General features: G+C 45.8%; 1 protein-coding gene across 1 annotated transcript; it reads right to left on the bottom strand.

Moving 5' to 3' along the window:
- Nucleotides 1-461: 461 nt before the first annotated feature.
- LOC144129553 (uncharacterized) lies at nucleotides 462-1,667 on the bottom strand. Its single transcript, XM_077663699.1, has one exon. It carries the CDS (start codon nucleotides 1,665-1,667, stop codon nucleotides 462-464), a length of 1,206 nt encoding a protein of 401 aa, XP_077519825.1.
- Nucleotides 1,668-13,346: the final 11,679 nt, after the last annotated feature.

Below are 13,346 nucleotides of genomic sequence, written 5' to 3'. Positions count from 1 at the left end.
AGAGAACGCTCCGAAATCAAGAGAGGAGTTTTCCACAAGAGCCGACATCAGAGTTGCGTCTAATGAAATCTCTCCAGTACGACAGTCTAATGTGGCACCGCACTGCTGCAAAAAGTCAATTCCAAGTATAACGTCATGTGTGGAACGTGACAGCACAGCAAATTCAGTCCTGAACACTTGACCGCCGATAATAACGTTCGCAGAACAGAGACCAAGGGGAACTAATGTTTCACCCCCAACACCCCGAAACACCACAGCCCGATCCCAACCAAACATTACTTTTCGACCCAAACTATTCTTGAAGTTCAAACTCATTATAGATACTGTCGCACCGGTATCTACTAACGCCATAGTTCGAATTCCGTCCATAATCACTTCAAGTTTGTTCTTTAACATAAACACAGGAAGAGGGATTGATGATATCGACTCGCCGGTGGCCTCATCTCCATCGGCCGCGCCGTCTAGTTTCCCGGAGGAGGCGAGCGGCGTCGAGGAGATGGTGAGCGTCGTTGACGTGAAGGTGGTGGTGTCAGGCAGCGGTCGGAGGCAGGCGAGGTGTTTCGCAGCAATGCCGCACGGTAGCTACCCCAAGAGGATGTTGGCGTTGGGTGCTGAACTGCCGCATCGGGGTTGAGGGAAGTGTTCGGCCACTGGCGATGGTCTGGATGCAGCGGGCCTCGTCGGCGGCAGTATCGGGATATATGTCCGGTCATGCCACAGCGGTAACACACAGGTGGCGGGCGCCAGCGATCAACGTATGATGCTTGCCAAGCGTGGTCAGAACGTTGGTTGTAATCATCTCGAGGCTGTTGTCGCGCCAAGTCGCCTGTGTAGGAACGCCGTCTTCCCACAGACTGGTAGGCAGACTGTACCTCGCGGGGTCTCCGATCGGCGAAGTTCTGCGAAACGCCAGCTGGAACCCAAGAAGTAGATGGTGTTGCGGGCTCTGTCTGAAATGCGCAACCATCTTGCTGGGCGTCATCCCGGCGCACAGGGTCTTGATACCGGAGGAGTTCCTCGCGCACAATTTGGCGAATCATGTTAGCCATTGACACTGGAGCAGCGACGTCAACGCTGGCGATGGAGGTGACATTCGCCAGGCGCCCAAATTTCGGCACAATACGACGAAGCTTCAAAGCCTCGAACGCTCTGCAATGCTTGATGACGTCGGCCGTCGACTTCAAGCTGTCTTTGCTAATAAGGAAGTTGTATACATCTTCAGCAATCCCTTTAAGTAAATGTCCGACCCTATCTTCTTCAGACATCCGCGGGTTCACTAGCCTGCACAACATTACGATTTCTTCAATGTACATGGTGCAAGTCTCACCAGGTAATTGGGCCCGTTGAAGCAACGTCTGTTCGGCGCGTTTCTTTTTGGCAGAGCCGTCACCAAAACATTTCTTTATCTCTTCTATAAAACGTTCCCACATGGTAAGAGAGTCTTCATGGTTATCAAACCAAATCAGCGCTGTCGCTTCCAAAAAGAATACGACGTTGGCTAGCCTCACTGTGGCATCCCAGCCGTTATAGCGACTCACCCGCTCGTAATTAGTCAACCACTCGTCGACGTCTTCATCGGACTTTCCAGCAAAGGTGCGCGGTTCGCGGTGATGCTGCCAGCGGCCCGCCGCGGGTGCTGCTTGCTCGGCGCCGCCGTCCTGAGGCATATCCAGTGGAAGTGGTGGCAATCCGACAACTCTGCGGCTGCGTCGAGGAACTGGGGAATCCGTGTTGATACCCAGCACCTCCACCACAACTGTTACGTACTCAGCAGGCACTGAGTGAGTCTGGGGTGTTTAAGAGATTTAGCGACGGGGCGCAGAGCTCAAACCGATCAGACCGACCAGCTTCCTTTTCCTCTACGCTTCTGATCTCCTCTCCTTCGTCGTCTACGCAAAGCACGTTACAATATATATATATATATATATATATATATATATATATATATATATTCCAGAATAAGAACGTACGAGGGCGTCTGCAAATTCCTCTGCCAAGCATGCAATAGGTTTTTCCCTGCGTATTGCAAGAGCTTCAAAAGGCTTCGAAGGGCGAGATTCTCCAGCAAGGCTGCCAGTAACTCGCCATATTCTTGTCATCGGTGAGAACACAGTCAAACTAGCGCAGAATGAGGCCCATTGCGACCTGTGCAGCTTGTTAGTGTGCCGTCTAATGGCAGAATTCAGTCTATTGAAGGTCGTCTTCAGTTGCATGTCGTCCTTCTTCCGCACGAGTTGGCGCTCCGCCCTTCTCGCTGCGCAAAGGTTCGTGAGTTTTAAATCCGGGGCCGGAAAATGATCAGGTAACTTGACCGCCGTAGTTGCTGCTAGCTTACTAGAAATCATTTTGTCAACAACATCGCCAGAAACACGTTCTCTGTACTTCTCCCAGTTGACCACACTGCTAATTTTAATACCATGCATAAGTCGGCAGCAAACGCACAATTCGGATAGTGATCACTTCCCATGCGATCAAGCGCTGTTGACCACCTCACGCGGACGTCAGGTGAATGCAGTGTCAGGTCTATAGCCGTCGCTGAGGCTGGAGGCCGGAAAAGAGTGGGGCTTCCGTCATTGGCAACACACAGGTCCAAACTGTCAATAACGTTTACGAGTTTGCGTCCACGGGAATCCGTGTTCCTGTCTCCCCAGACGGCATGATGGACGTTGAAATCACCGCAGATGATTCGAGGAGCTGGGCAGTGGTCGCAGAGCTGCTGTAGAAACAAATCCAATGCTACCTTCTGCGGGGACACGTACACGGATGCAATAGAAAGTTTTCGAGAGCCGAGCTGTATTCTGACAGCCGCTACCTCAATGTCATCCGTGCAAAGATCGACAACGCTTAGAGAAACATATGGAATTTCCCTTCTTATGTAAAGCGTGGGACTTCCTGCAGGAAATGGCTTAATGCTGCAGTTTTTATGGGCGACATATCCAGTCAAACATCTCCCGCTTGGCAGGCCAGCTTCTGACAGGGCGTATACTGGAACACAAGTCTCTTTCAAGAATAGTTTTAGTTAAACTAACCGACTTAAAATCCCAGCGCAGTTCCACTGCAATATAAACGGCACTTTTCGGTGCATATGAGATCCACAAGGTTTAACCCCATCCATATTAGATCGCAAGGAAGTTCGCTGCGAAGGTGGTAATTAAAGACTGAAAAGAAAGCACCAGCTGTAGGAAGTTCTTCAGGCTACCAGGAGCTATCGCTAGAACATGTGAACGCAGGGCCGCAAACAAAACATGAAGAAGGTAATACATACCTTGATTTTTGACCTCCTTATTTTGCGCAACGCACTCACCTAAAACATGGACAAAAGATGCCGACGGGGACACACTCTTGGCCGCAGTAGCTGGTTTTTCTGTCACTTGTGCATATGAGAGTCCCCCTTGCAGTCGATTCTGGCTGTGATCCGGCCGTTCGGGAACATGGACACTTTTTGCTGGAGATCGAACAACCGACTCGCGCGCACTGGACCTTGGCGTCTTGCTGGACTCAGGGCTCTTAGGGACATTGTTGGGTAACAAAACTGGGAACTCGTCTAATCCTGGAACAGGCGTCTCTGTCGGTTGGGTTTTGGGACCAGCAATAAAGGATATTCGACGGTGCAGGAGCGCTCACACGGAAGGGGCAGCCTCCGAAACTCGCTGAACGATAACCACCACAATTGGCGCAAGCAAAATTGGCCTTGTTTTAAAGTCGTGGTCGCCTCTGCACCGTTTACAGCGTCGATCCTTTGTGCAAACTTTGGCCACGTGCCCAAACCGTTGGCCTCTAATACACCGTGGAGGAGCTTCAGTGAAATCTGCAACTGCGTGTTTTGTGAATCCCTGATCAATTTTTTTCGGGGCGCTCTGAGTTGGGAGCGAATGCCAACGCTATAGAATTGGTAGGTTTCGCAGCTAATTCTTTTCCTGGAGACTCCACACGACGCACAAGTCGTTTCACGTTCAGAACACCTTGTGGTTTTAGATAATCAAGTAGGTTGCGTTCTGAATACCACTTTGGTACACCCTTAATAACACAGGTGTTCATGTAGGAATGGGGCAACCGCACGTCAAATTTGATGCCAAAAATCTGAGAGCTCTGCAGGAGCTTGTCAACCTGCTCTTCCGTCGAGACATCCAGCTGAAGAGCCCCGTGCATGGTGAACCGACTACGAATCGGAGCTGATCCCAGCAGTGATTGAATGGCTTCGAAAAGTAAGATGGGATTCTTCTCTCTTAAATCAGCCCCTTTTTCTGTGGGCTCAACCACTACCGGGATCCCGACCACTCGTTGCTTGCGATGACTCACCAACTTGAAGCCCTCGTTGTCCACGTCAGCCATATCGGCCGCTGACTCGTCACCGTCCACGATCGTTGACTCATCCCTACTAAGCGATGAGGTCTCGCCGGACGGGTGGTCGCCAACATGTTCTGGTCGCTCCACAGCCTGGGAAGCCATGGCCGCCTCTTCCGAGCCAGCCTCCTTTGATTGGCGTGGTCCCTTTAGGCTTGCCGGCGTCGGAGCAGCCGTACTATTCCCGTAGGGACAGTACCGCGTTGAAGATGCTGCCGTCCTCGAATATTGAAATAAAACTAGGTAAACTAGGGCAAATTAGGTTACGAAACATAGCTGAGGCGACAGTATATTGAACAATGTCTATAGGCCATGAACAACAGATGCCAAGGAACAAGACAAACTGAGCCACAGACTACAGCGATTCGTTCGTCAAGCAAAGGTCGGTACCAATTTCTGTCTTCATTGGTAGCGCATAGCACGATGCAATGCTCGACATTCGCTGAGTTCTTGTCTGCCAAGTTCCAGAGGGAGGTGCCTGTGAGGACAACTTATGACGACGAAGAAAACGCAAATGACCGCGTGAGCGATCCTTTTCGTTTTGGAGATGAAGCAACAAGCAACCCTGATTTCAACACAGTTGCTATCCTCAAGCGCCGTCTTGATCTAGAGGAAAAAAGACGAAGAAAAGCGGAATCAGAGCGCGACAACTTCAGAAAAGCTTTTGGCAAACTTCTGGCTCCAGATCAGCTGCATATGATGGAAAAGGGCACAACGCGAGGATCCACTTGGTTCAAAGATACAATTCACAATGCACTGAAAATGCGTTTGTCCTGTGGTGCCCGTGGTTGTGACTACTTGCGCACTGCGGATTGGCCTATTCCTGCCGAACGAACCCTGCAAACACACATTGAAGGTGCAAAAATGGCCTCTGGTAAGAGAAAAACAGTCTCAAACATTTTAAACCATTAACAACAATTTTTCATACTGCAGGCATCCTTGACGAAGTGTTTTCAGCACTGGAAATGGAAGTGTCAACTTTACAACAAGAAGAGCGGTACGCCACTTTGTTGGTAGATGAGATACAGATAACACCCGGATTCGACTACGACAACTCCACCCGAAGCATTATAGGTAAATTCAACCCTAATTATTGGACGACATATGCAAAATATTCCTATTTTACAGGCTATCAAACAATTCCTCCATCTTCAGCTACAATTCGGCTTCCCCTCTTGGCAACTCATGCCATTGTGTTCATGCTGGCGGGGGTAACTTCAAGGTGGAAGCAAGTTGTCGCTTACCATTTCACTGGTACCTTTTATTTGCGAATGAGCATATTAAGTGGACACTTTAATTAGACTTTACGCTTAAAATGCTTTGTAGGTGGCTTTATTGACCGCTTACTAAAATGTGCCTCAGTACTTTTTCAAGTAGGAATTCTCAGCTGTATTCATGTGGCCCTGTCTTGTATTTGCACCTAAAATCAACCTAATTAAAATTTTCAGGTGCTTCTTTCGACGCATCTAAAGTCCTGCAAATTGTCTCTGACATCATTAGTAGGTGTGAAAAAAATTGGCTTTCCGTCGACTGTCTGACGCCGGACATGGGTGCCGGCAATCAGGCAATACGGAAACTGCGGTATGGTGGCAACGATATACGGGCGGCCGAAAACGACATGCGCTCATTTCTGTGACCGTGAGCGAGACCTGAATATTTTGGCAGACGCACCGCACCTGCTCAAGAACCTTCGTGGCCACCTGGTTCGTGAGCAGAAGTTAGAGCTAGGCACAAAGACAGTTAGCAAGTACAGCCATCCCTGTAAAGAGGTGTGCCGGTGCATTTCTGTTTCGAAAATGTTTGAAGAAATGTCAAACAGAATTTCTATTCTCTAGGAGGGCGCGAGAAGATTATTTTTCTAGAATGGTATAGCCTTCTGCCCGCCACTTTAAAAAAAAAGGCACGCCCCGTCCGTTTAACAGCCATTTTTTATTGCAGGTGCGGCTGAGCTACATCCGGCAAGTGTGCGGAACAGACGAGAAACATAGCTTGAAACTTGCACCACACCTCATAATGAAGCAGTTGTCCCCGAATCACTAGGAAAAATGAATGTTGGCCCTGCTTGCGCACTATTTGACCACAGTGTCGCTTCTGCCGTCAGGCTTCTCGTAGAGCAAGGAAAATGCTCAAAGAAGTTTGCACAACCGCTTGGATTTTGGAGCTTATTCACCAGTGGTTTGCGTTGATGACTGCCCGGACGCCGAAGATGGCTTTGAGCGATATTTGCAAACAAGAAGGCAAGGATACACAAGCATTTCTCCATAGCGTCATTGAAGTGGTCACGGGACTTCAAATCTATCATGTTGGAAAATCCACTTCAACGTTGAATCCAGTGCATGCAGGAATCGTCATAACGACATCAACAGCACTAAAGCTCAAAAATCTGATGGTTAAACAAAGACAGCTAAAATATCTTTTGCCAAGTCGCTTCGAACCGGACGCGCTGGAAAACCTTTTCAGCACTGTCTGACTGAAGTCCCCAGTGCCACGAGTCAGAGAATTTAAGTACGCTTTGCGAATGATTACCTTGGCGCAGTTTTTTCGACCTAGCAAGCGAGGCTCATATCAAATTGACGATGCAGTTCATCTTGCTGAATTTATTTCGTCAAGGCCACATGATGTTCAAATGCCCGAAGGAGTTGAAGCTGAGTGTATCGAACTTGACTTGTCACCGGAAGAGGCAGAAAGCCTGCACTACTTGCCGGAGTATATCGTCCGAAATGTCATAAAAAAAAAACTATGCGAAACCTGCTCAATGGCGCTCAAGGGTATGGAAGGGGCCAAAAGACAACTCATCACACTGAAAAATTATGTTGAAGGAAAACACTCTCTCTGCATTCCGTCGGGAGCAGTTGCAACTCTCTTGCAAGAGGGGGAAGCCTACTTCAGAGGAAGCGAAAAGAAGCTTACGGAAGCCACACTCTGCAGTCGCTGCAGGTCTCTCTAATGAAGAAACTGCCTGTGGAACTTCCAGCGTGCCACAATGTTGCATATAAGCTTCTCAGAGAGTTCTTGGTCTGCAGGCTCAGATTTGCCGAAAGGAAGAAAAATGAGGAGCTACTGAAGACAGTTCCAGAGAAGCCAAAGTGCGGTTCCAAAAGCGCTGGCATGCGCGCAGCTGTGGCGAAAGTGGTATAAAATAAACCACAGATGGAACAGTGAGCACCTTTTGTATGGCTATAGTTGTGTGCTTTTAATTATGCATACATGTCATTTATTTAAGCTTGAGCAGGACCGATAAAAAGGCAATAATAATTTTGGTGGTACTAAAAACTCGCTAAAGCCGTCCATCATTGCGTCTTTTATTGCCAGGCAGGTTCCAATCGTTATGAAAAAAATTAAAGATTGCATCTAAGTGTACTGAAGAGTGAAATACGAAAACCTTTCGCTTTCCTCTCTTTCTCCTTTTTCGTTTAATTCAATTCAATTTATTTCAACACTACAATTTTGAGGACCGCGAAACAAAAAGCCTTTTGTGGCTTGACAAGGTCCGCAGCCCCTTTTAACAAGCAATGGCAGAGCATAGGGTTAGGTATTACATATTAAGCTAGAATTACCTAAGTCCCAATAACACGAGTGTCAGACATAATGTATATATATAATATATACGTACATATATGTGTAAAATGATTTCAAGTGAAACAGAAAGTGTACACAGTATATATAGCACTCACGTACAATTGAAACCGAAAGAATTAACGCTAATTACTAATGCACATTATACATATATGAAATCAACAAATGGGTCACGTAAAACATACTGCAATGCACAATTCGGCAAATACACTGTTACAAAAACAATTTCTTCCATTTTTGCGGAAACAAAAAAAAGATAGCTACCTAGATAGCACAATAATGAAACTTATACAATGTTAATTTTATTTTGACAAGATGGTAATGTAAAGAGCAACATTTGGCATGTTTAATTAGTCCTTGCCCGTGGCATCTCCCAGAGTTCGCAACTGCGCGTATTTAGCTTCCCATCTCTACGTTTTAAGTTCGATATAGTATTTAACGTGTTATGATTTCTTTTAATACCTGTCTTATATCTGTGAATTAGTGTTTGCTCATAAATATCATGTATAGGAAGTAAATTCAGTTTTTTGAAAAGTGGGTGCGTATGTGTGGCGTGGGGAACATCCAGAATACTACGGACGGCCTTTTTTGTATCTTGTTATGTGTAATGTGGTGATATTAGAAAGTGTCGTAGTACCCCAAACAAGGCGGCAATAATGAATTTGGCTGAGAATCAAGGATTTGTATAGGAGAAGTTTGATGCTTTTAGGGAGAAAATATCTTAACCTGCATAAAATTCCACTCACACGGGATATTTTCGCAGCGACTAAATCCACATGCAAATTCCACGACATATGTTGTTCGAATACAACCCCAAGACATTTAACAATAGGCACAATCGAAATAATAGAATTATTATGTTGTAATGTAAGGTCTGTAGCGACATTACGATTTCTCGACCTGAACAGAACAGCTGTTGTTTTCTTAATATTTATACTAAGTGAATTTGCGGTAGACCATGAGGACAGTTTTGTTAGTGCTTCATTTGCGATACCGATATCCTCTGTGGAATTCGGTGCGGTAACCAGAATAGTTGTGTCGTCCGCGCACATAACAAATTTCACATTATTATCTATAGTAACTAAGTCATTGATATAAATACAAAAAAAACAGGGGCCCCAGAATACTTCCTTGTGGCACTCCCGCGTGAACTGGCTTTAAATTAGACACATATCGTTCTATGATCACTTCTTGCATACGGTGTTGCAGATACGACTCTATTAATTCGAGAAATACGCCACGAAATCCATAATGTTCAAGTTTGTTGAGTAGTGTGGAATGATTTATACAATCAAACGCCTTCGAATAATCAACAAAGATGCCAAGAGTACATAATTGCTGTTCATATGACTGCAATATAATTTCCTTTTGAGTAAGGCATTTTCTGTCGACTGCCCTTTCACAAAGCCATACTGCATACTAGTTATAAGGTCGTGTTTGATCAGAAACGATGTCATGCGGGCATGTACTAGTTTTTCTATACCTTTAGAAAAAATGGGCAACACAGATATTGGACGGTAGTTTGTCAGTTCGTTTCTATCACCACATTTGTACAAAACTACTACCTTCGCAACCTGAAGTCTTTTCGGGAACGAGCCCCTGGAAAATATCAAGTTGATTATGTGTACCAAGTGATTATGTGTATCAAGTTGATTATGCGTTGATTAATGCAGGTAGAATCAAGTCCAGAACATGCTTAATTGGCATGATCTTGAATCCTTCGACGTCACAACATCTGCTGTTTTTGATAGACATAAAAGTAGTGAATACCTCATTTTTCGTAGTAGTAGCTAAAAATGCAGACTGTTTAGTCCTGCAGCGAAGATAACTCAAAGAATTAGGATCATGAGTACTGGTTACTAAGGTTGTGAAATAGTTATTAAATGTATTTGCAAGCGTCTCATTTGATAAAACTATCACTAGTGTAATTTCTGTTATAGTCGTGTTCTTATCTCCTCGACCAAGAAAACCATTAATACGCTTCCAGATAACATCAGATTTATTTATTACGTCATTATTGAACAGATTATTCAAATACTGTCTCTTCTCTTTACGCAAAAGACTATTTGCTTTGTTCCTTTGGACCTTACATTCATGCAAAGCTTTTTCAGTCCTGGTGTCAATAAAAGTCTTGTAGAGGCGGTTTTTGGCACGAATTTCACGGATACCGTTTTTATTTATCCATGGTTTTTTGGCTTCACGTGCTCGTTTAACTACTTTGTATTTGAGGCATTTATCATAGGCATCCTTAAACCTAGCGCAAAAATATTCATAAGCAGTTTCTGGATCACTGGCACGCATCAGTTCTGACCAATCTATTAGCGATATTACCTCACGAAAATACTTCAGGTTTTGCATATTGACATCACTAACGATTTGTGGCAAACGGTGTTTGGATGTTGAAGGTGAACACTGGGTCATCAAAAGAAATGTTGGAACGTGATCACTTATATGAGCACTCACAACACCAGATAAAATGTTAGAATGGTGGATGTTGGTTATGAAGACGTCAATTAATGTCGGTGTATCTATTTAAATACGAGTCGGGCTATTTATAGCATTTTCAAAACCATTTGATTCGATTGTCTTGCTGAGTTCTTCTCGAGAAGCAGCAGCCTTTAAGAAATCAATGTTTAGGTCCTCTGCCAGAACTAACTTGTAACCATTATCAGTCACCCAGCAGAAGCATTTTTCCATAAAAGACAGAAAGTTCTGCGTGCTCGATCCTGGCGGTCGATAAAGGACGCAGAAAATATTATCATTGCACTGAAAAGTAAGCACTTCATAATCAAACGTAACAAGAAAAAAAGATGCAACAATGTTGCAACGGAGTGTGCTTTTTGCCATTAACAGAACGCCACCTCTTCTTCGACATGATCGATTCATAAAAAATGTTGTGTAGCCAGGTAACTTAAGAACTTCCGATTCACATTGATCCCATGTTTCTGTCACCATTAATATGTCAGGAGCAAAGCCAAACGCAGCGATAAGTGCAAGAATCTGTTCCTCTTTATTTCGGGCAGACTTCGCATTAAGATGGATAAAAGATAAGCAGTTCTTATTTTCGGCATACAGGCTGCCAACTTCATGCGGCGCAAAATATGATGCGTGCGTAGCACTTCCAAACATGACGTCGTCATTAGTAGCCATGAAACCTTGGTTAGTCAATTTTTTCAAGATCAGAAACATGCATTATTTGCAGTGACCTGGAGGATTCACTTTTCCTAGCGAAAATCTTCCCTTCCCGCGTCCAAGCGAAACGCCAATTCTTTTCCCTGTATCGCGCGATCGTCATGCTCAAAAGTTTTTTTCAGTTCAGAGCACAGATGTTCATTGACAAACACAGCACAAGACTGTGTGTAGCCAAGATCAGTGGCTGATATTCGCTTCTTTCGAGTTTTGTTGAGGACAGCGTCGCGTTTTGATCGGCTGCGGAACTGTACCACAATGTTGGACTGCCCAGGATCCCTCGTTGGAATTCTGTGACAGATCTCAACATAATTTTAACTAATAGGCTCACCTACAACTTCTCCGACTTTTTTCAGAATGGCAGAAAGGTTGTCGCCCTGTGAAGTTGGAACACCTTTGATTTCCAGATTGTTATTTCTGGAATATTGGTCTAGTTGTACAATTCTGAGCTGAGCTTTCAGTACACGCTTCGTCAGTAGTGTGCACTCTGAAGTGAGCCAAGCGTTCTCAGCCTTGATTTCAGCGTTTTCTTTTCGAATATTTTTCATAGTGGTACACATTTCCTCAAAACATTTGTTCATATGATCCAGGCTATTCTTAATCTCTCTATTTTCTTTCCTAAATTCTCTCTCCAGAGATGCACTTATCACGAATTTCTTGTTCCAAATCTTTCAGCATTTTTTGTTCCTCAGGGGACATTGCAGCAAAAACAGACACAGAAAAAATGACTTTGGCAGTAGCAACAGCAGAAAAAAAGCAACGTGAATAATTCAGTCGCACATAGTGCCTAACCTGCGAGGCATAGAAGAAAAGACAGCGTAAGCCGTGCTGTCCCGCTGCTGCCGCCGCTGCCAAGTGAAACGTCCCAGTGCTTGCGTCGCGTTTATGTAGAGCTGGCACCGCGGTATGGTGATGACGTAGACCGTGACGTAAAAGCGGGTTCGTGGCTTGTCACGGTATGATCATGGGCGGCCGATATATCGATGTGGCCGGCGGACGAGAGGCAATCTGCGAGGCATAGAAGAAGAGACACAGCGTAAGCCGTGCTGTCCCGCTGCTGCCGCCGCTGCCAAGTGAAACGTCCCAGTGCTTGCGTCGGGTTTATGTAGAGCTGGTACCGCGGTATGGTGATGACGTAGACCGTGACGTAAAAGCGGGTTCGTGGCTTGTCACGGTATGATCATGGTTGGCCGATATATCGATGTGGCCGGCGGACGAGAGGCAATCTGCGAGGCATAGAAGAAGAGACACAGCGTAAGCCGTGCTGTCCCGCTGCTGCCGCCGCTACCAAGTGAAACGTCCCAGTGCTTGCGTCGGGTTTATGTAGAGCTGGCACCGCGGTATGGTGATGACGTAGACCGTGACGTAAAAGCGGGTTCGTGGCTTGTCACGGTATGATCATGGGCGGTCGATATATCGATGGGGCCGGCGGACGAGAGGCAATCTGCGAGGCATAGAAGAGACACAGCGTAAGCCGTGCTGTCCCGCTGCTGCCGCCGTTGCGGAGTGAAGCGTCCCAGTGCTTGCGTCGGGTTTATGTAGAGCTGGCACCGCGGTATGGTGATGACGTAGACCGTGACGTAAAAGCGGGTTCGTGGCTTGTCACGGTATGATCATGGGCGGCCGATATATCGATGGGGCCGGCGGACGAGAGGCAATCTGCGAGGCATAGAAGAAGAGACACAGCGTAAGCCGTGCTGTCCCGCTGCTGCCGCCGCTGCCGTCCCTTCTGCTAGGGACTCGAACACACGGCATTTGCGGGACTCAAACCAATGACCTCATGCCACCGCTATCATCATTATTATCACAACTATCATCTCTGTCACCATCACCATACCATCATCACCTCATCATCGCTATCTCTAGCAGCATCACTATCATCATTGTTATCATAAACTCGCTATCACTATCATTATTCTACTTTAACACTATCCCTAATGGCAGCTATCGTTGTCACTATCACTATTTATTACTACTTATTTACTATCACGGCTACCATTACTTATATGCTGCCAATCTAGCTGTTGCTTAATCAACTTATACATTTCATTAATGCGTAAGCATTAATTGGCTATTTTGACAGGGTCGTGCCATCAGAATATTTTCGGCAGGATTACGTGAGAGAGAGAGAGAAAGACGGAAAGGCAGGGAGGTTAACTAGGCAGCGCCTGGTATGCTATCCTACACGTGGGAAGGGGAACGGAGGGAGAGAGAGAAAAGGGAAAGAACTAAGGGAT

Source organism: Amblyomma americanum, chromosome 4 (assembly GCF_052857255.1).
Source record: "Amblyomma americanum isolate KBUSLIRL-KWMA chromosome 4, ASM5285725v1, whole genome shotgun sequence".
Taxonomy (NCBI): Eukaryota; Metazoa; Arthropoda; class Arachnida; order Ixodida; family Ixodidae; genus Amblyomma; species Amblyomma americanum.
Note: the sequence above shows the minus strand (reverse complement) of the source record. Positions and strands in the feature narration are given on the sequence as shown.

What these genes read in the sequence shown, in the direction of transcription:
- LOC144129553 (XM_077663699.1), bottom strand. Translation starts at nt 1,667, where the DNA reads ATGCCTCAGGACGGCGGCGCCGAGCAAGCAGCACCCGCGGCGGGCCGC.